The 23572-nt window shown below is 41.0% G+C and overlaps 1 protein-coding gene across 1 annotated transcript in view; it reads right to left on the bottom strand.

Moving 5' to 3' along the window:
- The window catches only part of FGD5 (FYVE, RhoGEF and PH domain containing 5), a 75405-nt gene extending 67993 nt beyond the window's left edge, over nt 1-7412 (bottom strand). The window contains exon 1 of the mRNA XM_005490175.4: nt 6753-7412. Within this exon, the coding sequence (XP_005490232.3) occupies nt 6753-7125 (373 nt within the window). The 5' untranslated portion in view covers nt 7126-7412. The remainder of the gene's footprint in view (nt 1-6752) is intronic.
- Between the last annotated feature and the right edge of the window lie 16160 nt (nt 7413-23572).

Here is a 23572-nt window from a genome sequence, read left to right as displayed (position 1 = left end):
CCAGCTGTCTTGGTCCTGAAATTATTATTCTTCAAAAACTAAATGAAATGCTGAAAGACTGCATAAATAGGCAGCAATAGGGATCCTCCCTGGTGTGATTTTTTTATGAAATAAAATATGTAGTGTGAAGAAGCCAGCATAACAAATGGTTACAGATGGTAAGAAGTAGGGAGAAGTGGTTTCCTCCTATTGCTGTTTCCTGGCCATCAATAGATAATTACATAGGTAAGCAATCAGAAATCTCTAATTATAATTTTAATTCACATATTCTGGTGGAAAAAGGAGAGCTCTCCATTGTAAAGAAAAGCATAGAACAAACTATTTCATCATTACAAAGATAGAAACAATTTTTCATGGATAATCTTCATGCACAACACACAAGAAATAACAGAACAGCATCTCAAAAGACAAAAACTGGTACTCTGTTCATATGTGAAATCCTACCCAAAATCATGATATGAGCTTCAGAAAGTGTAGCTACTGTGCTGTTGCATTTAGAGCATTTTGAAATGTGGACTTTAGATACGTAGAAGTGCAGACAGTTAGAACTGAGCTGTGCACTGTACTGAGAATAAAGGAATACTGAATGTAAACTGCTTGAAAAAGATTCTCTGATTGTTCCAATATTTGGTGGCATAGTACTTTTCTTATTGTTATCCTAGTATAATTGGAGTAATTTGTACTGAAATTTGGTTATTTGTTTGGTTATACTCTGGGAGGCATAAAAGGCTGTTTCTTCTGATCTTCTTAACCTTCCTACAATTTCTTCTGATACACAGAAAGAAGCTGACAATTTGGCATTCTGATGTAATCAGAAAACAGTCTTTCTAGAGTTATGAGACACCAGAGAGATTTTCTCTGGTTAAAAACTGAAGTTAAAAACTCAATCAGTGATCTCAGCCCAGAAGGAATGAAAAATCTGTTATAAGCAGGTGCCTTATTGCATATACCGCTTAAGAATTATTCTTTATCTGGAGTTTTATCCTATCCAGCTGCATGTGGGAGACTTAACTCATGAAAAAGGAGGGAGAGAGAACTGTGTATTCACCAGTCTGCAGTTACTGCGGTGTTTCACAGTATCCACTGCTGGTTTAGGCTGCTGGGCGTCTGTCTAATCACAAAATGTGTAACTGGTTTTTCCCCGCCCATTAAATCAGAAGTGTTACATGATGAATACTCCACCTTTGCTGAAGTAACATTGCTTCTTTTGCAGGCAGCGGTTGAAGGCTGTAGAGTACTGGAGACTCTTGCCAGTTAAAAACAGGGAGGCAACAGAAGTGGGTTTAGTATCTTGTAAGCCTGATGCCGCAGCGAGAGCTACCTTTTACATTTTTAAATTAGTTACTGAAATCATGAAACATCCTAAACTAACTTTCTGGTAGTAAAATGGATGAATTTGTTATTAACTAAAACTGAGTCTTTACACCTTTACCACCCTAATAAAACATTTTCAGGACTAACTCCAAGAAAAAACCCATCATTTTGGAGGTACTACACCACTTTCTGCAGTGCCTAGCCTTTCCTAGGAACGCATATCCAAGAGTAGGATGCAAATATTAGTCTGTTCCTGGAATGTGACAAAGCTTGAAGTTTCTCCATTCCCATCCTTGTTCTTTTCAGAGAGTGTCTGTACCAAAACAGTGAATAATGAGGAAAAGACTGGACTTTAGAGAGTGTTGGGACCTTCCAAGCTTTGTTGTATAAACAAATTTGAAATAAAATAATGACAGGAACTCTTATCCTTTAAGTAAAATAACCATGGAGACATCCACTTAAAAGAAATGCAACTTAAAGAATTACCCACTTTTCCTCCAGTGATAATTTTCTACAGCAAAAGGACCAAATAATCTTGAGTTTTCCTTCTGGTACCTTCAGTAACACTGCTGTTGGAAGAGAACTTATGGTAATGGAGCCTGTTCACAGTATGATAATAGGCATTGTCGTGTCCTTCTCCTACCCATTTGTACTAGCTACTGGTCACTACTGTTTCCTTACATCGTTTTTTTCCTAACTGCTTTGTCCATTGATCTTGTATTTTGTGAGTCTCCTTAAACAATTTTTCTTTTTCTTTGGTGGCAGTGTGAGGAAGAGGTAACAGGAGGAATGTAAGTGTTTGTTTAAAAAATAACCCAAACAAAAGAAAGCACAGCTTCTTGCCTTTCATCACAACTTCATTCTGCTTCAATTTCTGCTTCCTTTGCTGTCTGAGCCACTTGAAAGGCTCTGGCTGTAACTTCTAAATGCAACATTGCACCATAAGTAATGTGTATGCTCCCAAATAATTGTGCATGTTTATTTTAGGATGTATTTTATGTTGGAGGGAGACACACCCACCTTGTGCTTAAAAGGAAACTCTTGGGGAATACAAATTCCTTTAGCCTGCTCCTCCCCTTATTGTTCAGTGCTTCCTTGTACTGACAAGGACCGCTTCCTCTCCTTGCCCACCTTCCTTCAGGCAACCCTGCATAATTCTATTCCTCATGATCCATATGAAATTAAATTACATTAGTCTCCTCCCGTCCAAGTTTCTAAGCAATCAACAGTAGTCTAGCAGGTCACCTGGTATAGCTCTCCTGGAATAGCAAGCAACCCATGCAGCCTTCACTGTTCAAGTGTTTCTTTGAAACAATATATAATTTGTGGTATGGTATTACCAGAAATACCGCAACTACCCGCTTTCAAATAATTTCAAATTTAGGATTTCAAATTTAGCCTAGAATTTAATTAGGGTATATAAGGGACCATACCTACAAAACACCACCACTGAGAACTACTAAACTTTGAGGTTTCACATTTGCCTGGATATACTGTACACGTGTCCCAGGGCCATGGTCTCTGCTAGCGACTCAAGAAAGTACATAGCTCCAGAGTGCATATAGTGGTTCCAGCCTTGACTGGTGCTGCAATCCAGTTCAGGCTTCTTTTAAGATGGTGAAAGTAGCTTTTTCTGACCAACGAACTTTTGTGGACCTGCGCTTCCTCCATGCCTTTGGCACTAATTCAACTCAGACATTTGTTAAAATGGCAAAGGCACTGAGGACAGAGGGCAGAAATGCATTGTTCAGGGATTTGCAGAGCTTTTGGGTGGAAGTGACAGGGCAGGTGAAGGGACAATACTGCAACAGTGGGATGGGACTGCGCCAAACTGAGAATCCTGGTAGAAACCAAGTTTTATCTGCCACTGCTTCTGCCCAGGAAGAAGGGACTGAAATCCACAGATAGAAAGTGTCTGAGAAATAGGAGGTAGAGGGAGACTATCTAGACAAGGACACGAGAAAGTTCTGTTCAGCTCTGATCAGGAGCTTTATAATTTCACATAGCTATATCAGAATGAAGTTAAAACTGATTTTCTAGATGATTTTGGTCTAAAGTCAGTGAAAGGCAGACTATACATCTTAGTATCACCATATTTTAATCCTGTAATTAATTGTTGATTTAAAAAATGAAGCCCTTATTTCCATTTAGTGCTGCCTTGCTTCTATTTCCAGCACTTAATAATGCTTCTTCCATTGAAACATTCCATTTATTATTGTTTCTTCCATATTATTAATTGTGCAATATTTGATGCAGAAATAGTTCTCTTTGTTTTACAGCATATAAGTGCATAATTTTTTTCACACTACTGGAGAAAAGTCAGAGATTACAAAAATTACATAAGAAGTGGAAACAGTTGCATGGGAGTCACTTGAAATGGAAAACGTATTCAGACTAGGATTTTCAAATTATATAGGACTGCAACTCTTCCTATTAAGTGGGGTTCCAGTCCAGATTCAGGTACTAGTTTGACTTGAACAGGTATTAGATATTTACATGGCTTTTGCAAATTTAAACTTCAGGAACCTGAAATACAAGGTCAAAATCAGCAGGCCCCTAGACGCCTCAGATATTTATGAAAATGGTATTTCATGTTCTTTGTAAATCTGATACTTTTGAGAAGTATCTATCTTATCAATATGTGTTCTTGTGATCAAAGGTACTCTGCATATAGCAAGAGGGCTCCATAGTGTGAAGATAGACCTATAGTCACTAGTAACGGTCCCAAAAATTCCCAAAGGAATTTTATCATCTTAAAAGTCATAGTTGCAATATTAACAACTGGGCTGTCAAAGCCCACCCCACTCTGCTGCTACATACAGTTACAGGAACATGTACTCTATGATCAGATCAGTGCATTATGATGCTGGGATATCAGATCAATACCTTACAAATTTCTGTCACTATACAACTTTACTGCAGTCATCTATAATTATAATACAACAGCATAATATTCCACAATGAAACAGTGTTGGAGAAGGGGAAAAATTCAAGAGGCAATAAAATCAGGAAAGGGTATATTTCAATACCAAAACCATCTTGATCCTAAAAATTCTCCCGTGTTTTCACTGTCTCTAGCAGACCGTACGTATAAGTCTTGCTGGTGGGCTTAGCAACAAAAAACCACATGAACATAACAAAAAACCTTGGTTGTAAAGTACTGCCATACATTTCTTTTTAATGTAATTGTAAGCGTTTGCGATGTTACCAGCTTGGCTCTGTTTTCACAACAGTAACTTAACACTGAAGCAGACAACCTGTTGTTTCATATATTGCTTCCTGGGAGCCAAAGATGATGGTTAAAATTCTCTGACAGGTCCATACAAGGTTTTTCCCTATATCACTTTCAGTAGCAGCTGAAAGAATATACAGTCTGCTTATATCTCTGAACAATCGGGAGTCTAATGTCTATATGCTTTTCATTTTACATCATTTCACCACCTGGCAAAAAAATTACTAGAGGCTAGAAGGTCCTATATATGAAGCTGGTCTGGTCTCTTGTCTCTTACCGCAGATTTCCTGTGGCCTTGGGTGGATTGCTTCATCTTTTCATATCAGTTTTGCATCTCTGAGGATAATCCATATCTCCCTTCCTGTTCTCAGTCTGTCATTATTTTAAGTTCTGTGGGATCAAGGCTGCCATATATGCCTGCATATATGACTCTACTTACTGGCGTTATGCATTACTTACTATAATACAATGATAGCCTAAGGCTGGTGCCCAAGTTGTACCAGTTAATAAATATCCCTCTCCTTCAGATTCAGTAGGAAGTTCTGCTTTGCACTGATGGGGGAGACATTCTTTGCATTGTGCAAACATACAAAACAAAGGCTGAGAAGGGATATGAGCACTCTATAAATACAACCTGGAGGTAAACACCAGAAGAGGAAAAGAACTATTTTTAAGCAAAAGGACAATGTAATCACAAGAATAAATGGTGTTGAATCTGGTCTGGAAACCAGGAGTAGCAGGAGAGCTACCTGAAAAGTTTTTGTTTAGGATATAATTGGAGGAATTATTAAAAGCAGTAATAACAATGGGTGCCACTTTTGATAATGAAGGCAGTCCCGTTTGGTGCTACATTCCTCAAAACTAATAAAGTTTAGTGGATACATCTAATATTCCTTACCCTGCACTTCCACTGAACACAGGGGTAGATTAGAGCTGGTCTGTTTTAAATAATGGAGAGATGAAGAAAGACAGGTAGGAGCATCATTGCTGAAGTTATTTTTGGATGGCTTCATTTTCAAATGAGTTTGTCTCTTGGGAGGGACAGAATCCAGACCAGCATCAGAAAATAGAATGGAACTATCACCAGATTTTAGGACTACTAGAGGAAGAGGAACCTTTTTGCTTTAAATTCAGAGGAGTGGTATAACTTTGGATTTGACAGAAAGTAACTTTTCCAATCCTATGTTACTATGCTTTGGCAAACAATGAATCATAGTTTCCCAACACAGAACAGTTGTAGGGCAAGGTATCTAGCAGTAAAATTTCTGGGCTTCGGTATGTACCCATACATGGCAAGTGAGGTGCCCAGCAATGTTTACCTGGAGCAAGCAAACACAACGGAAATTTTTAGGGCTAACAAAGATCTGCTGCTCTGCATCCTTAATTCTAGAAAGAGCTTTAATTTTTTCTAAATAATTCCAGTTAGCAATAACTGTTTCCTATATTGTTGTGCTTTTCGCACACATGCCTCATCCCTGAAAATTGGAAAGTCTTGGTGAACAGTTTAAAGTTTGCCCCAGTTTTCCAGTGGCTTCTTTTTTCTGTTTCAACTGTTGAATGCCTGTTCCCTTATTCCGTCTCTTTCACCTTCCTAGTTTCCATCAAGGAAAAATTTGAAAAGTTAACAGAAAGGAGGAGGAAGGGTTTGGATTTGCCTTAGAGAGCAAATTCTGCAAAAAACATAACCTCCTCCCAAAAATATCCTCTTGGAAAGAAACTCACAGCAGATTTTCTAGGAACTTCGTGAACGGTTGAGTGTATCCAAGGGAGTAGTGGGTGCACAGCCATGTCCCTTAGCCTCGCCGGTCTGCCAGCCTGGTTGTCCTCGGAGCACCTAACCTCGCCCGCCCTTGAACCTTCAATGGCTGGGCAAGCAATGGGCACTCACAGCCTCGGGGAGCCACTGAGCATCTGCTGGATTGCAGGGAAAAGGAGGGCCGGCCCTGGACGGAGGGTGCACGGGGAAGAGGTGGCAGCCCCAGCGGCACGGCCCAGAACCTGCCGGCCCCGAAGGAGGGATGCCGGGACGAAGGGGGACGCGAGCTCCGGAGGAGCTGTGCCTGTGCAGGGGGTCTATCCTGGTGAGAAGATGTGCCGGCCCGAGGGAAGGAGGGAGCCGAAGGAAGGAAGCCCGCCCGGCGTTTGCCAGCTCCGGGGAAAAGATGTCCAGAAGCAGAGACCCTTCCCGGCGGGCCCGCGCACTTACCGGCGTTGTTCATCTTCCACCCCAACTTCGCTCGCCGGCTGCTCCGGGCGCTCAGCGCATGGCTCCGGGGGCCCCACCGCCCTCGCCCCTCGAGGCCGCGCCCAGCCCTACAGCCCCTGCGGGGGCGCGGGAGCGCAGCGGGACGGCCGGACGCGGACAGCGGGCTGGGCGGGTGGCTGTGCCGGCCGGGGGCGGTCAGCGCCGCGCGCCTCCGCCCTGCCCCGCGCGCGGCCCGTCGGGGGGCGGTGGCGGCGCCGGGGCCCCGCACGGCCGGCGGCGCGCGGGGCCGGACCGGGCGGGGCACGACCGACTGCGTGCAGGCAGCGCCCGCCGCGGGGCGAGTCCGAGGGTCCCCGTGGGGAGTGGAGGACATGGATGCGGCACGGATGCCTAAGCGCGCGAATATTTAAAGGCGCGGCGGGGTCCTCCGGCCTCCTTTTCGCGTGCCCCCCTTCCCTTCCTGTCCCCACTCCCTTTCCACCGCCCTTGGTCCCCCTTTGCGCTCTACATGGTCCCTTTCAGCCCCTTCTCCATCCCCTCTCCCGCTTTCTCTACTCTCTCCGTGTCGCCTGCATCTCCCCCCTCTCCTTACATCTTTTTTCTTCTCCATCCTTTTCTTCCTGCCCAGTCGTCCTTTCTCTCCATAATTTCCCCCCTTCCATCCATCCATCCCCCTCAATCTACTCATTCACCCACCCACCCACCCACTCCATTCCCCTGAGAAACACGACGGCCCCAGAGACCCTCCAGAGAACGAGGTTCGGGGAGGCCCCAGCCCCGCCCCAGGCGTTTTTCCCCAACCAGGAGCATCCCTGCAGGGCCGACAGCACCTGCTGCTGGAAGCGGATCTGAGTGCAGAGGAGCCAGGCACGGTCCCTCGCATACAAACGACACTTGCTCAGAACAGTTTCAGGCAGCTGTAGGATGCTGTCTGCAGCCCTCTCCCATAAGTCAGCATCTGGCTCAACGAAGTTAAGGCAGGCACCTAGTTTTCTGGCTGGTAGCAGCACTAACACCCAAACAAAATTGGATCGCCCTCTTCCTCTCAATGGAGGCATTATATCGCCTTGCTACGTTTCCCTGTGGGGCTGGTATTGCTCACGCAAGTAAGCACAACTTGGCAGATTCCGCCCCCCCCCCCCCCCCCCCCGGCTAAGAAATCTCAGGAGGGCTGAAGCTGACCTCGAGATTCGCTTCCCTAGTCTGGGACGGACCCTTCCTTCCCGGAGCAGGACGGTTGTTTGCAGCAAGCCCAGAGTTCAGCAAGCCAGCAGAGAGAGGAGAGAAGTGGGGAGAAGTACCACATTATACTTGCCCCGTGTCCAAGTAGGGGTTTGAAGCTGTCAGTTCTTACTTCGACATTTTGAATCCCCCAGGAACCATGACAATTGCTAACACTATCCAGAGAAACTTAATTTTAAATGCTGGTGTGTTTTTGCAAAGAGCCTAATAACTAACATCATCCTGCTGGCAGGTGCTCTGTAGTACAGGCAAAGTTCTTTCCTTGACCTTTCTTTTTCTTGACCTTTTTCTCATTGTGACTGATGGGGTGCAGGGTGCCTTGCGCTGTAGCGCACAGACCTCTCAAGAGAGAAAGCAAGCAGAAATGGAAAATGGGAATGGGAAGCAGAAATGGGAATTCTTTGCATGGGCTTGAGTGACTCCCACTGAGGCTGGTATCCAGGAATGCTGAATTTGATTCTCTAGAGGACCCTGGTTTTCTCACTACGGCTCTAAGTATGCATTTGCAATGCTGTATGGTTTTGGAGGTGGATAAATTCACAGTAGCCGCTCTTTCCTTACTACTCTGACTGATATAAAGGCCTATATAGTCCCAGCATAATGTGTCTGGTCTGTGCCCTGGTGAAGGGAACAAAATGGGTTTCCCTGGTCCACCTATGACCAGCTGTCATGCAAGCTTCTCCCATCTTCATGTATTGATCCCTGATTTTATTCTTGCCACCTGCAGCCTTGATGTCTGTGTCAAGCAAAATAAATAAGATGTCAGTACAAAGCAGCATGTAAAATAACTTCAAGAATACAGATTTAAGATCTTGTAAATGCTGGGAAAAAGTTTATGGGACACAATGGAAAAAGAATGCACAATTTTAAAAAATCAAGCACAGTAAGAGTGATTTGGGAAAAATTCCTTGAATATGTTTTCCAGGAGAATAACATTTTGGTTAAACAACTGCAAAAAAAACCCAAAATAAACAGTTGGGAAAGGGGCAGCAGGAAGGCAAAAAACAAGTTTTCACAGAAGAATTGAGAATATTTGCTGCAGAATTTGGGGTTATTTCCAAATAAACTGAAAAACATAGTCTAGACTACAAAGTTTCCTCATACCTAAATACATAGTGGAAGAATGGTTAAATATGTTACTATCTAAACAAAGCCATGGTAAAAGAGATGTTGCAATTAGACTAGATGGTGTTGTAATTAATATAGTATTTCTATAGTGCCCTTCACACAAAATCTTTTTTGGTCTACTGTAGGACAAAGAACCATGATACTTCATAGGTTTTGAGCCAAACAATTGATTTGTGAAAAATTTCATTTTTCTGTGGAAGTAGCTGAACACTCCAGCAGAACCCTATACTTAATGACAACGAGAACTTGTCGGGAGTTAGGAACTCCTGTTCCTAACATCATGCCATTAGCTCAAAGCCTGGCTAAGGAGGAGACATTGCCCGAGGTTAATTTTGGGACCTAGCTCTGTACAGGCTGAGTGCTTCTCACAAGTTTCTGACTGCCTGTGCTCAAATCTGCTTCCTAATGGGAAGAGTATGGTGCCAGGGTACCTCCAAGAGTTATTGACTCCTTTCTTTTGTCAGATCTGATTGGTTTGAATTTTGAACTGATTTGTGGTGGTTAAAAATGTAACCAATACACTGCTACAAGATATTGCGCTCTTCACCAAGGAATGTGTTCTTGAGCAGTTCAGACAAATTTTGGGGTCTGAGAACTGTTGCATGGGCAATTAGACTACAATTTGGATTCAACAGGGAAAACCCCTGAAAATCTGTGCAACTAAAGTGTGCTTAGTAAGCAAAAGCCTTATATTCTTTTTATTATTAGCCTAAAAGACAATCCAGGGTACAATTTCCTGTACTGAAATGATGAAATGTTGTGAGAATTTTGTAGTTAAAGGCAAGTAAGAACCATAAAATAACGGCTTGAAATTTTTCTGTTTACTCTGTAATCCTCTTGAAAAATAATGGGGAATGATCTGTATTATAAATGGAAGAATGGGAAGGTGAATGCATGTGAACATGTTCAGGAGATGCTTAAGGGTCAAATCAAGTTTCAGCAGCCAGAAGAGGAATCTCTGCTTTTGCAAGCATATCCTGCAATTAAGGTTTTAAAGGGTGGAGTCCACACCACATAACACATTCCTTGAAGTAAGCAGAGTTCAGAACAGAAAAATCATTTTCCCCAGGGAGAACCCATGACTTAATTGATGGGAGGTGGAATTGACACATCTAATTTCTTAAGTCATCTATAGCAATAAATGAAGTATATATTTTAAAAATAATTTTTACTAACTTTTAATACTGAGATGTCTTTTAACAAAGGATTACATAATATAATAGGGATTAACATAACCCAACTACCCATTTGACAAATTTTATGAATTTAAAACTCAGATAAATGTTCTAGGTTTATAGGTCCCCATCCAGCAGCTGTTTTAAGTACATGTTTAAAGGCAATCAAGTGCATATAATCTGTTTTAAGTAGGGTTACTCCATATGCTTGAGTGCCCTGTTAGATCAAAGCTATCTAGCATGCTGGAGTCTTTTTTTTTTATCATTGTAACATAAGCTAGCACTCTTTTTGCCATTTTAATGGAGCTCTGTAGAGTCTGTCTATCATAATATACTCCCTAAGCATTTACCTAAGCATTCTAATTGTTATTTTTAAGCCGCTTTATGTTATTCCACAGAGGTGTTTGCCAAGATGAGGTCTGCTTCTTTATAAGCAGTGTTTCAGGGCATTTTTCATGACCTTTGACCTTTTTGTCTCTTTTTCTTTATGGTTTATAGGTTTGGATTTTTGGGGTTTGTAGTTACTTTATCACTCTTTCTGTGTCAGTGGCCTTACTAAAAGAAATTTTCTGATATTGAACTAAAAATACTGGGGGTGAGGGAAGAGGGTGCATTTGACATCAAAATGACATTGGGCTAAACTTAGTTCCTAGTAGGCAGAATTTCAGAAACCAACATTGCTTTATAAATCTTTATATGCATCTGGCCTTAGTTGCCTGAAAAATCACTTATTTTCTTGCTATTTTGATATTACCTGGTACATTCTAGCTGGTAGTATGCCCCCCAAGAAACCACAAGACACAGAGAAGTGGTTCAACAACACATCTCTCTTGGTGACCTGGCAAACCCAAGAGTGTAGATCTATAGCACAGGGTACATAGGGTAGCTAATCCCTTGTGTTTCACTTTGTAAGTGTGCTTGGGACATCTGAAAGGCTGAATGTGTTGGGAAAAATTGTTATATTGGCAGGGATTCATGCCGATCAGGCCTACTTTAATGTTATTCTACAAAAGCATTACAATTATTGCAGTAAAGTGGTGCTGCATGTTACAAAAAGTGAAATAATTTACTAAAGCAGGATGAAAAACGTTTAATTTAATAACCACAAGCATTCCTTGGTATGTCAGATAAATTTAAATGTAAAATATGGGCAGCTGTGATGAGCTGAGCATAGTAATAGGTAAATACAGTAAATACTGGTAGGTAAACACTTTTCAGTTATTTATCTTTTCTGTGATGTGGCACTGGAGCCAGAAGTCATTGCTACCTGTGTCTGTGGAACTTTATATCCTTCAGTGACTTGGCATGTCATCTCTCAGACTTTCTTGGTTTCTTTTTCCTCTCTCCTCAAAAGGCTGACTGACACCAAGTCAGGCTCAGAGACAGAATAGTAGGGAGTGCTGTAGTGAGAGTCCTGACCAGTCAGTATTCCTCAGAGGCCTGGCGAACCACAAGAGATGTGCTGTATTAGAATTGAAGTTGCATTGGCAGGGTGTGTCCTAAATTTGTAGTTCTGTAGTACTCCAAGTTTCTTCAGTGAGAAGTTAATATTCTCTTGAGAGCTCTTGATAGAGAAGGAAGTTGAAGGTCCATCACTCAGATGAGATCTCAAAGATTATTAGTGAAAATTTCTTTGAAAGACAGAAATGAAAACAAATGTTGTCATGTCCATTGGAGACTGAGAGGAAATCCTTCACCCTGCAGGAGCCCATATTGCCTGGCTAAAACATAAGTGTCTGAAAGCAAAGCTTGTTCATATCAAAATTTTACAGCATTAGCTGCTCATCTCAGCACAATTCAGCACAATACTTCCTGGCATGTAATGGTAATTTTTCCTATTTTTGAGCACCAATATACCTTTTATGAAAAACAGTTTGCTTGCTGTCTTCACTCTACATTTGTGTTCTTCTTTACATCAAAACTGATTGCAAAGAATGTGTTGTATATATGTCATAGCCTGTCGGTGTTGTATTGAGATGGATGAATAAAGCGACATATAGACTCCAAGGTCTCAGAAGGTAAAATGCTGAGTTTATTAGACATCAATTTCTTTTTATAGACTCTTCTGATAAAGCTGGACCTGATTGGTCCTCAATCAACACCCCTCACGTCATTGGTGAATTAGGAACAACATTTTTCTTGTAAACATCTTACAAGTAATTAACATGTTCAAAACACCAGCTGCAAAGGTAAGGGATTACTTTAATTCTTTCTCTGAATTTTCTCAAAACTTCCCAGGGCAATACCTGTGAAAGTTTATCTGACTCTCTCCCTCTGACTATACTGTCCGTAACCACAATAGCTTTGGCCCCTGATTTTACATCCTCATTAAAGGCAAGAGAAGCTGAATGAAGACAAACACAAAGGAAGTGGAGAGGAAAAGAAGTATGGGAAAGTTATAGCTACATGATTAGTATTCTGTCCCATACAAGCAGTTTGTAACTTCGCAGCATACATTTTTTCACAGCACTATTTCACAATAAAAAAGAAGGGATTACAGTTACCAGTTATTAATGACTAACACTGCAGACATGCTGTCCATTACGTAGTTAAGAGAGCTCATTTCAGACTACGAGAGATACTAGATTTTGAAAGATGGTTGATGTGTACAGACCCCAGCATGCCGTAGGAGAGGGAGGCTACAAGGATAGTGGCATCAGTTCTGGGAAAACTAGTCTGTGTTTTTATTCCTTACAAAGGAATACAATTTTGAAATACTCCAAATATGTCTTTGACTCTCACTTGATCAAATGAAGATCTGATTGCTTCACTCATCATTTTCAGTACAGAGCCTCTAGTAAGAGCACCAGTCCTTTCAGGATGGAGATTTACATGTTTCCATTCAGTCTCACAGTGCCATTGAGGTTCCTCTAATGCATCAAGTTTATGAGCTTTTTACTTCTTAGTATAATTGTAAGAAAAGAAGATTTGTAGCCAATTGTGCAAAATCTGAGAAATGCCACATTTGGGTCTACTCATTGCTCATTGCCATGGAAATTTTCTTTGCCACTCAACTGCCCAGATACCTGATTCTCATGTCCTGGATTAGTTTTTGCCAATGTCTTACCCAGGTATGACTTCATTTAATGTAACTTTGCTTGGGCAAGGATGTGTCCAGAAACAAGTCTATCTTTACTCAATGGCATGTGTCAGTTCTGCAGTCCAAAGCACTTGGTGCCTGTATTTGGAAAATGTCAATACAGCTCTACTGGAAACAAACAGAGGAGTAGCTGAAAGTCCATTTTGATGGACTGGCCTACTGCAGTTACTTGTTTTTCTCCAGACTTTCACATCCTTGCAGATGCTGTCCGTTATACAAAGCATGAGAGGAAATAGCATCAAAAGAATCAAATTGTGACCTGTGAGCTGAAGGATGGCAGACAGGTGCTTCAGACATCACTCAAAATAACCAAGCGTAAGTGAGGAGCAGTACCATTGAGGGTCAAATGTTACACAGGTGTAAATTTGATGTCAGTGAAATAAAAATTGGTCATCAAGTCAAAAAGGCTGAGACTTGGCTTAAAGAAACTCATCAGCAATGGGGACCTTCAAGAGCTGAATTTCAGCTCTTGAAGTCAGTAAACACTCTTGCTAAATTTCATTTCAAAAAGGGGAGAAAAAAACCTCACCCAGCTGGAGAAATTTTGACTGGTTTCCTGTGTGTGATGGGACCATGCATTTGATATCCCCCGAAAAATGCAACAGCAGTGGGTCATCAATGAGAGAAAAAGTTACAGCAATGATGGTTACTCTGAGCATTGTTTTGAACCACAACGATAATTACACACCTCATGTTATCATGGCTATGTACTCGGTGCAATCTGTTGTATGAGAGCTACATATAGGGAGGAAGACAAACGCCCATTTCCTCTCAGTATTTGGATTTGTTTTGGTCTCGCGCCAGTGAAAGTCTCCATCCAGGCACCTTCCACCACAAATCCTCACTTTTACTGTGCAACCTACTTATCACTAGGGCCTTTTTTGGCTGTGGTAGACCTTGGCTGCATTGATTAGTACAACCACTGACCCAGAGTGGGGTTGGCAGCTGCATTCTCCATTTCCTGCCCAGGCATCTGCTGCCTGATTGGAGGAAAGTAGTTCTTAAGCCTTCTTCAAAACAGGAAACTTCTCCTCTCTCTGCTTCCTGAGATACAGGAACCGTCTCCGAAGCAACCCGTAGACAAAGACTCATATTAACTATTGGAGTGCCATAACAGATATAGAGGGAGTTCATAATTCAAGCTATAACCTACATTGAAAGCTTGGAAAGTGCCTCTCTATGCACCACTGCTCCCACCTCTCTGTGCCTACATTGCTGCCTCTTTAAACAGTCTGGATGTTAAGTAGCATATGATAATCCTATCCACTGGAAGCATTTGTAAACACTTTTCATCTTCATGATTAAATATTGATCTTGTGCCACCAATCTCTGGAATATAAATTTGTAATATTGCCCCTGACTTTGCATTGGAGAGGTTACTGAACACGGCAACATTGCCACTCTCTTTTTTCAAGTTTTTAATGACAGTACAAGTAGTACAAAAAATATTGATATCTCATGCTTTGCTCTTTGAGTAGTTTCCCTGTTATGATCAAGCCTCCTTTAGTAGTCAGAAGTGGAGCTTTCAGCAAATCACTGCAGCTTGAATGCAATCCATTGTAGTCCTGGAGAAAACTACGTTCAGGCTTATAGTTTGCAGTTTGCATCACTGAAGGCTTGTTGCTAGCAGAGCCAGTGAAGCATAGCTGAAATTAATATAAACTTCTGTAATTCTGCATTCATAGACAGTGTCAAAAATTTTACCCTGAGGCTCTGATTTGGTGGATACTTTTAAAAGAGCCTGCTGATCAGCTGTATCTGATAGGTGGTTAAAGTGCACTTCAGAGCATAAAAACAAACGCAGTAGATGAAAATCATAAACTGTGAGAAATCTTTGTTCTTATTATTGGGTTTGGACATAAATTCTACCTACATGATCATCTTTTCACAGCAAATGCAAAGCCCCTGTCAGCTCCACCCACAAAGCTGAGCAATTTGGATGTCTGAGTAATTTTCCTGGTGTTAGGCTTAAGGATAGAGCAGTAGGATATAGCAACATTCAGAAGTCACCCTTTTCTTTGCATTCAGCTACTTTCTCACCAAATACTTCCTGACAGTAGAGTGCTACAATGGAGGATTCCCATCAAACTGTCTGATTTCCTGCCAGCAAGCTATGCTGTTAATCCTAGAGTGGCTGCCTTCAAAATCTAGACTAATTATTTTGCCTATGACTCTACCCCTGGTAATCAGCAGGTAACAGGGGAAGCTATTATGTAATAGTGGCCCATGCCTGCTGTAATCCAAGCCATCTGACCTGCCAGTAGTGAACAGAGATGCCTTACAGAAGGATTTCTCATTGTTTCTAGTGATTTTCATACACACAGAAGCCTGTCCTTTCACCGCAAGTGAATTTTAAAGGGAGAAGCAGTTTGCCAAGAGAAGCAATTTATCTTGATAAGCTGACTGATCTGGGTCATAAAGCAGACAAGCTCTCCTTCAGTTCTGTCACCAAACTAGGGGAGAAACCAGTATGTTTTAAGCTAACTACAAGCTGTATGTAACTTTTCTTGCTTTAGCCTAGTCATAAATGCAAGAAGAATGTAATGAGACACTAGCTTGCTGCTATGGTCTTCCCAGTTCATGGGTGTTTCTTTGTTCTTTGGAGGAAAAAACTTAAACCTAGCTCTTAGAAGGTGATGTTATGCTGCATGAGGAGAGGTAATACAAACGTGGTGTGATCAGAATATGGAAACATTTTTCACAGTGGCCTGGACTGTGGGATAAACTGCTTGTCTATCTATCCTTTGGGGCCATTTATGCTGGGATCCTTATTTGAGATGAAATAGTTGTGAAATGCCCAACATTTCCTATTTTGAGCACCTCCCTCCTTGTTTCTTCAGTCTCTCTCATAGGTAACCAAAACCATTTTTTCTATTCTACTGTGTCTAGAGTAGGCCAAGTGGTTCCAGGGTGTTATTCCATGTCCTGGCCACAGTGCAAGTCAATGTGCTCCAAGTGGAAGTGCACGTGAGGAAAGATGTGAGGCACTCCTGCAGTTCTGACTTACTTCTCACTGAGCCAGGCAATTAACTTTTTGAACATGCTCTCAGGCACTGGTATGGATGGTGAGAAACTCCACTAATACTGATTGTAATTTGGTGAATAAGCAACACAGGATGCATGAAAGCCTCGTGGAACTAATGCACTCAGAAATGCTCCTCATGTGGAGCATCAAAACTGAAATCTCTCTTTTCTGTCTGGCATGGCTTTGCCTCTAGCAAGCATTTCTAAGTAATTACAGCTGTTTAAGGCTGTAAAGATACCTTTTATTCCTAATTTTGACATTAGGTTTCATTTTGCCGAAATTTCTCTGTGGAAGGTATCCGAGCAGCCTACTTTGGAGCACTTCTTTGATGTCCTCTAGGCAGAACTGCCAAATAAACACTGTTCCTGAATGAATCAGTCCCCATTTATATATTTGGAACATTTTTAGACATCACCAGGAGAAGAATGTGTACACAGCCACAAGAAAGTATTTGTACAACCACTCCGTCAAAGCAGAGCAAGAGTATCTTCTGCCCATTTTGTAGCAGTACTTTCTTTCAAAAGCATTGAGTCCTGGAATGAATGAAGCTTGCCTTCTCATAAATTTGTGTCATCCATGGTGCTTTTTCAAGTGGAACATAGTGTGAAGTCTGATTTTAAGATCTTGGCTGTAGCTGGGCTGTAAACAAAAAACTTTCTGAATTCCCTAGTGTCTGATAAAGAATGGACTCATACTGCAGTTTCTCCTGTACTGATTCCTCCTCTCTGGTCTACATGCCAATCCCAGACTTGGATCTTCAGTGATGAGCATCAAAAGGAGAGTAACAAAGTTCAGCAGAAGGAATTTTAATGTGGAGGACTGAAGTGACAAGACACACAACAAGTGTATATGCTGGGTGGTAGCATTTATGAAGCTTTAAAGCTGGGTCAGAGCTCCTAGAGTCCACTTCTGATCCAAGCAGAGAAAAGGGGACAAAATTTAATCAGGTGACAATATTTAAAACTATTTAATTTTCTTAGGTGTTTTGATTCATGAAGGCAGAATCACTGTCTTCATGTCATCACTGTCTCTATCCTTTCTCCTGTAACCAGGAGTCTTCCACAGTTTCTTAGCCTGCACCATTTTTCAGACTGTTTGCTCAAAGTTACAGAGGCATTAGCTTATATACTCTCAATGTGGATAAAAGTATATTGCTCTCCTAAAATCAGGATATTGGATTTTTTTTCCAGGAAGCTAGAAAATATTTTTACTGAGTTTCCATCACTCCAGGACATCTCTATTTTTGCTTAGCCGTGTCAGTAGCATACACTTTCCATGATTTTTGTATTCCTTAATTAAGACAATAGTGATAAAACCATTTTGTACAGGGGCAATTATAGCTGATTATTTCCTATCCTTAAAACAGAGATACAGAGTTTTAATTGTTTAAAAACACTTTCTTGTTTTGCTCTGCATATCTTTTCACTAAATTAGAATTCAAGTCATGCTAGTTCTGGGACTTTTTTTGCAGTTCTACATATTTTCTACGTGGCCTTCCTGTCATAATGAAGGGTTCTTCAAAGTCTTGTGAAGGTCGGTGGTTTCAACATAGTGGGAACTGAGAAAATGATGGGGGGAAATCAGGAAAAAGAATTTGTTCTAGCATTTTTTTCCCTTCCTTGGGCACCTCGTAGTGGGAGAAGAGTTTAAACCCATTTTTGCAGATCCTCTTGAGCACTGGTATGGAATGACTCTGAAAACAAGTGTGTTTCTTTTGAGAGGAACTCTTCCTTCTGTAAGCTGAGAAGAGAAGGGAGCCAGAGGGGCTGGGAAGAAAGAGGTCTGTTTCTAGAGGTCAATGTGAACTGTGAAAGGATTTTGCTCCTAATTCACAAGACCATCCTGGACCCTTGGACTTGCCAGACTTCTTACATTAAACAAGGGAAAGATTTGCTTTGATTGAACTGTGTATCTGGTGTACTCTACAGAGACCTCCCCCACTGGGGTTCCTTTGCTCTCCAAAACCAGGACCTTTCTGGGGGCAATCTGCCAGGGCTCCTATTGCTGCTGCTACTGTGAATGGTGCGCACACAGCACGTCTCTTCCTATGTACCCACCCTTGCCTGATTATCTAGCCTTTATTTACAGCACCTGGATAAATAAGTGGGTTTTTAAATTATTTTCTCTATGGTTAGCTTTGGTGATATTGATTCATGAAAAAGGAAGATTTTGACTGACCAAGGGGCAAAAATACACTCGATTATACTGCATATCTAAGTGGCCAAAGACCTAATCAACTTTTAGACAGCAGTAAAAATCTCCACAAAATCAGCAAATAAAAAACATGTTTTTCATTTTCCAACAACAGGGACTTCAAATGTCCTCCATTTTTCAGTGAAAAAAGCACCTATTTGCTCCTGGCTTTTAAAAAGAGAATATTATTTTGTATGCATTTTGCCAACAGCTGATAAATATTTCTGCAGATGAACTTTCAAAGAAAAACATGTTTTTCTGTCTCTACCAGCTTTTTACTTCCTTGCTTTACACAATTGCAGGAGAGAGAGTGAGCAGTGAGGAAGGAGGGGGTAGTTGTGGCTATTACTGTAAGTCTTTTTTTCCCACATCCAGTTTTGTTAACAGATATAAAACATGGCAAAACATCTTTTTCTTCATCAAGAAAGTAAATTTCATTTTGCTGCTGACTTAAAAAATTTTTATTTATATATATATATATATAATAGATACTATATTTATATATATATATATATTATTTTATATATACAGGAAAAAAAAAAATATTCCTGCCCCCCCCGCCTGCTCCAAAAGTCAAACTGATTTCTTGAATTTAAATTGTAAGTAATGTTTTGAGACCTGCTGGCACTTTTCAGATTGACAGCGGAACAAGTGCTTGTGAGAACTTGTGAGTTTGAAGAATAAGTGACAAAAAATATTCAGAATGATTGTAGCTAGGCGTCTGTTGTATGTGTGAAAACACAATGTTCTTACACGTACTGGTAGGTCTGTGCAAATCCACAATCTGATTCTGAATTCAAAATTTTAACCTAAAGTTTTCAGCATGGTAAAAGGTGAAAAACTGTGTAGTATTGGCTCACTTATATTGCAGTTACTGTAGATTACAATTGTAACAGAGTGTCTTATAATGAACACCTTGGTTCTTATTAAACACATGTACAACATCGAGGTGAGCTTTTTATTAATATATATGACTATATATATGACATAGATATACCAAATGCAACTATAATTAAACATGCTAATTCTATCAGTGTAAGACCTTATTAGGTCTTAAGTACTGCTCATGACCACACATTCTAGAAAACCAGTATATCAATGTACAAGCATATCTTATTGTGTATGAAATTTTCAGATGCAGTTAGTGGGCCTGAATGCTTCAATTTTGTTCCATTCTGAGCTGCAGAAATGCTGTCTTACAGCTGTAGTGGCAGCTGTAAGTTCTGTGGATGTTAAAGGACTAAAAATCTTTAATTTACCTTGCAAAAAAATAAGAATATGCATTTTAGAGGCCACTTTAAAAGTCTCTTTATGGGTTTTTTAAATTCTGCTTTTAAATTCTTACTTGAATTTACATATTATATCTAATTAAAATACTTCAGCTTCTTGGTGGAGTGATATGAGTGGAAAGAAAGTGACACAACTCTAGACAAAGCTATTGTTTTACATTTCCCTGGATAGCCATATGACCACATGGGACCTTGTGCAGATAAAATATGGCTATTTTGCATTTTAACAAAGGTGAAAGTGAAATAAAATCTGGGGGCTTAACAAACCTTTTGATAGTGTAGTAGGTGTTGGTGAAATAAAAATATTTGGTCTGCTTTGACAGTTTGTCAACAGCACTTTCAATCCGTATTAAACATTGAGTACTGTCTCAAATATCGTTCCCTGTAGGGGACATAACTGTCATCTGTCTTCTTCAGGTGATTGCCTGTGCCAAAAATGACAAAATTTAATTGTTGTCGGTGACATCATGCTGGCCAGCACGTGCTATACAGAGGGAAAGCCTTCTTTTAATAGGGTGTTGCAAGAACCAAAATTTTCATGGGGACTGTTAACCTGAAAGCTGCTGTGAGTTGCTTCCTGTCTAGCTCCACACTGCAAAATGTGTTTCTTCCAGCTGCCAGGGGAATCTCTTGGGATGCTACATAATTGTGCATGGTGCCACTGAAAGGAATAGGCAGTTTGTAAAACACAGGAGAGGAATGCCTAGATGGGCCAGCTAGCTCGTGACCGTTATACATATTGTACTTTTGCCAAGGATCTGGCTTATACCCTGCTCAGTTTGTTCTGTTGGGAGTATTACTGTGATGGACGGGTAGACAAATTCTTTGGATTACGCAGTATGTGGCTGAACAGGTCATCTGTTATTTTACCTAACTCAAGACTCTTTGCTATCACTGACGGCTGTCTGAGCAGAGCTCACAGACCTCATTGCTATTTCTTGAGGTGAAGGTCTGTGGTTCATTTTAATACATCCATTTTCCATGGGAAACATTGCATCTTTTTGCCTATTTTCATTCTGGTTGTCTTCCTCTTACTTGGATGCTTTTGGGAGAGCTGGAGGGGTCTATACCAATTCCATGGTGCCTGATTTGCATTAAATTCAAGACACAAAGATTTAGGCAGAGATTTTTCCATCCAAGAAGTCAATAGAGACAGGCAGAGAGGCACACTGTCTTTCCCTGACTGGGTAGGTGCTACTCTCAGACGTGCTACTGAATAAGAACTGCTGGCAAGCACTACAGTTGCCTTTGTGCACTTACTTAATTTCGTGCTTTTTTACCTGGGGGAGGGTTCTGGGAAAGCAACAGAAGTCTCCTCCCTCAAAACCCCAGCACTTCTATATAAGTATTTCCTTGGAAAAATTAGCTTCCCATTTTCAGCCCCTCTCCAGAAGAGCTTCCAGATTCCCCTGTGGAGCTTTGACTTTGGCAGGCTCAGGAGACCACAGCAGTATTGCTTTACCCTGGCTACAGAGGGTCCTGGGCCTTGCACACACCCTGGCAGTTCACGCCCTGCGGGCACCTGGCCCTTCAGGATTGTGCCTGGGACCATCAGCCCCACAGCCCATTCCTGCTCAGCAGCTGTGGAGCAAAGAGGGGCACAGCTGTTTCTGAGGCTGTCTGACAAGGCAAGCCTTTGGTTTGGTACAGCCAAAAGAGACACTGCCTGTGGTACATTGCTTGAATGTACAAATACAGCTGCTGTTTATTGCCTTGTTTTTCAGGGAAAGCCATCAGTACGTTCAGAGACTCAGGGAATTTCCACTATTTTTCTCAGCGCTCCCCCCACCCCCTTGGCCTTCAGACACACACATTGTGTTGTTTTGACGTAATTTCAAGCAAATATTTTGCCACCGAGAGGCAGTGCAGGGTCACAGAGGTCCTCCAGGCTTGGGCTTCAGGCTTTCAGCCCTCCCCAGTAAACAATAGCTCTATAACTCATTAAAACTCCCTTTTGATTACTTTTTCCTGTTTCTGATTGTTTTGGAGCAGCAGGGGTGGATTCCACACTCAACAAACTTCTTTTTCCTGCTGCTAAATTTAAATGTCTCTGAACTGAAAGGATTTGCTAATCTCTTCAGCAATAACTCCATCAAATACAAACTATAACTTAAAACAAAATTTAGACTATTTCTGAGTGCTACAAGGGAATTGTGACTAGGTTTTGCAGAACAATTTTCATGTCTAGGATTTTTATTTAGCTGTCCCTTTTTTTCTTTTTGTTCAGACAGAGAAGTTACCCAGACCCTAGTACCTTTTCTGATGGTTACTGTACCCTCTTCACTTTCAGATTTAGTAATAGTCATGTTTTCCCATTGTGGCCTGCATGAAACCAAGCTGATAATCTTGCTTATCTCCTATTTTCTTCAAATTAGTTCATTATCTTCTGCTTCACATCATTGATTCAACACTCCTTTTTCTGTCTCTATTCTCTGAATGCTTTTTCACTGCATGGTTTTCTCCTACTTGCAAGTCAACTGATTTACATGATCTACCTATAAAACTCCCTCGCTCAGCTGACTTCTCTGACAATTTGCATATTCCATCTTTTATTTATAGCAGGGGTAAACTCCCGAATTGTTTTCAGCAACCTCTAGTTTCCTCGTAGGCCAGATATAGATTAATAAATTAACAATTTTCTTTGATAGACAGCAAGGAGCATTTAGGAAAGTGAATGGCTAAAAATCCAATTCTAGGGAAAAATATGTGCAAATTTATCCATCTACATCCTTTTATCACATACACTGCCCACACATACATAGACACTAATCTGCTCAATCTGTACTAACCTAGCATGAAAGCCGCTTTTCAGATATAGTGCAAAAATGATAAAATAACCAATTAAAATGTAATCTGTATAGCACAGGCCCCTATGTGGATTTAATTAGCAAGACAATAATTTACTTCTGTCATTTTTAAACCCACAAGTAGGATCTCAGGGAGAACAAAATATGAACATATATAAAGATCCAGTGTGTCCTGACAACCTTCTTGGAAATTTGCTGTTATTATTTGTTATGCATGCCAAGGAAAAATATATTTTTCCTGCCCAAAGAGCAGACATCTTAAACAAAAGCAAAACAGACTGCAAAAGCAGATAAATACTGTTGGGCATACTGTCCCTCACTTTATGACTGCCCCTCGCTTCCCTTCATGCTCCTCCCCACCCCGCTAGTTTGTTCTCTGTTTTTTGTTTGTTTGTTTTACTTCTGTTGCCACTGGCTCAGTTTTAAGCACCCTCTGAGCAGAACAACTGTAAAATGACACAGTGTAGTAGATTCCAGAGTGGACTCTGTGCCCAGAAGGCAGAATGACAAAAAGACAACTTCCTCGAAAGAATTATGCAGCTTTTTCTTTTACCAGCCTAGCTACTAAAGTTGTCCTTTGCAGAATAAGCCAGGGACAGAGACAGAACTGTTCTGTCTGTAGCAAGTGCTGCGTAGTCTTGCAAGGTTTGCTACCACAGTAATGAAACCATGTTCTTTGCCTCAGAAAAGACACGTGCCTCCACTGTAAAGTGGACAATTTTGCCATTGCTTTTTCTTCGAGGATGAAAGGGAACACCTTTCTGCACAGTCTGGAGGTGATAGTGCTTCAAGGTGACAACTAGTGGATTTTAAATCTGAATGGAAACTTAAAAGTCACCTTAATAGCACACTGAGATGTTG

Source organism: Zonotrichia albicollis, chromosome 12 (genome assembly GCF_047830755.1).
Source record: "Zonotrichia albicollis isolate bZonAlb1 chromosome 12, bZonAlb1.hap1, whole genome shotgun sequence".
Taxonomy (NCBI): Eukaryota; Metazoa; Chordata; class Aves; order Passeriformes; family Passerellidae; genus Zonotrichia; species Zonotrichia albicollis.
The sequence above is the reverse complement of the archived record's forward strand: the minus strand, read 5'-3'. Positions and strand labels throughout refer to the sequence as shown.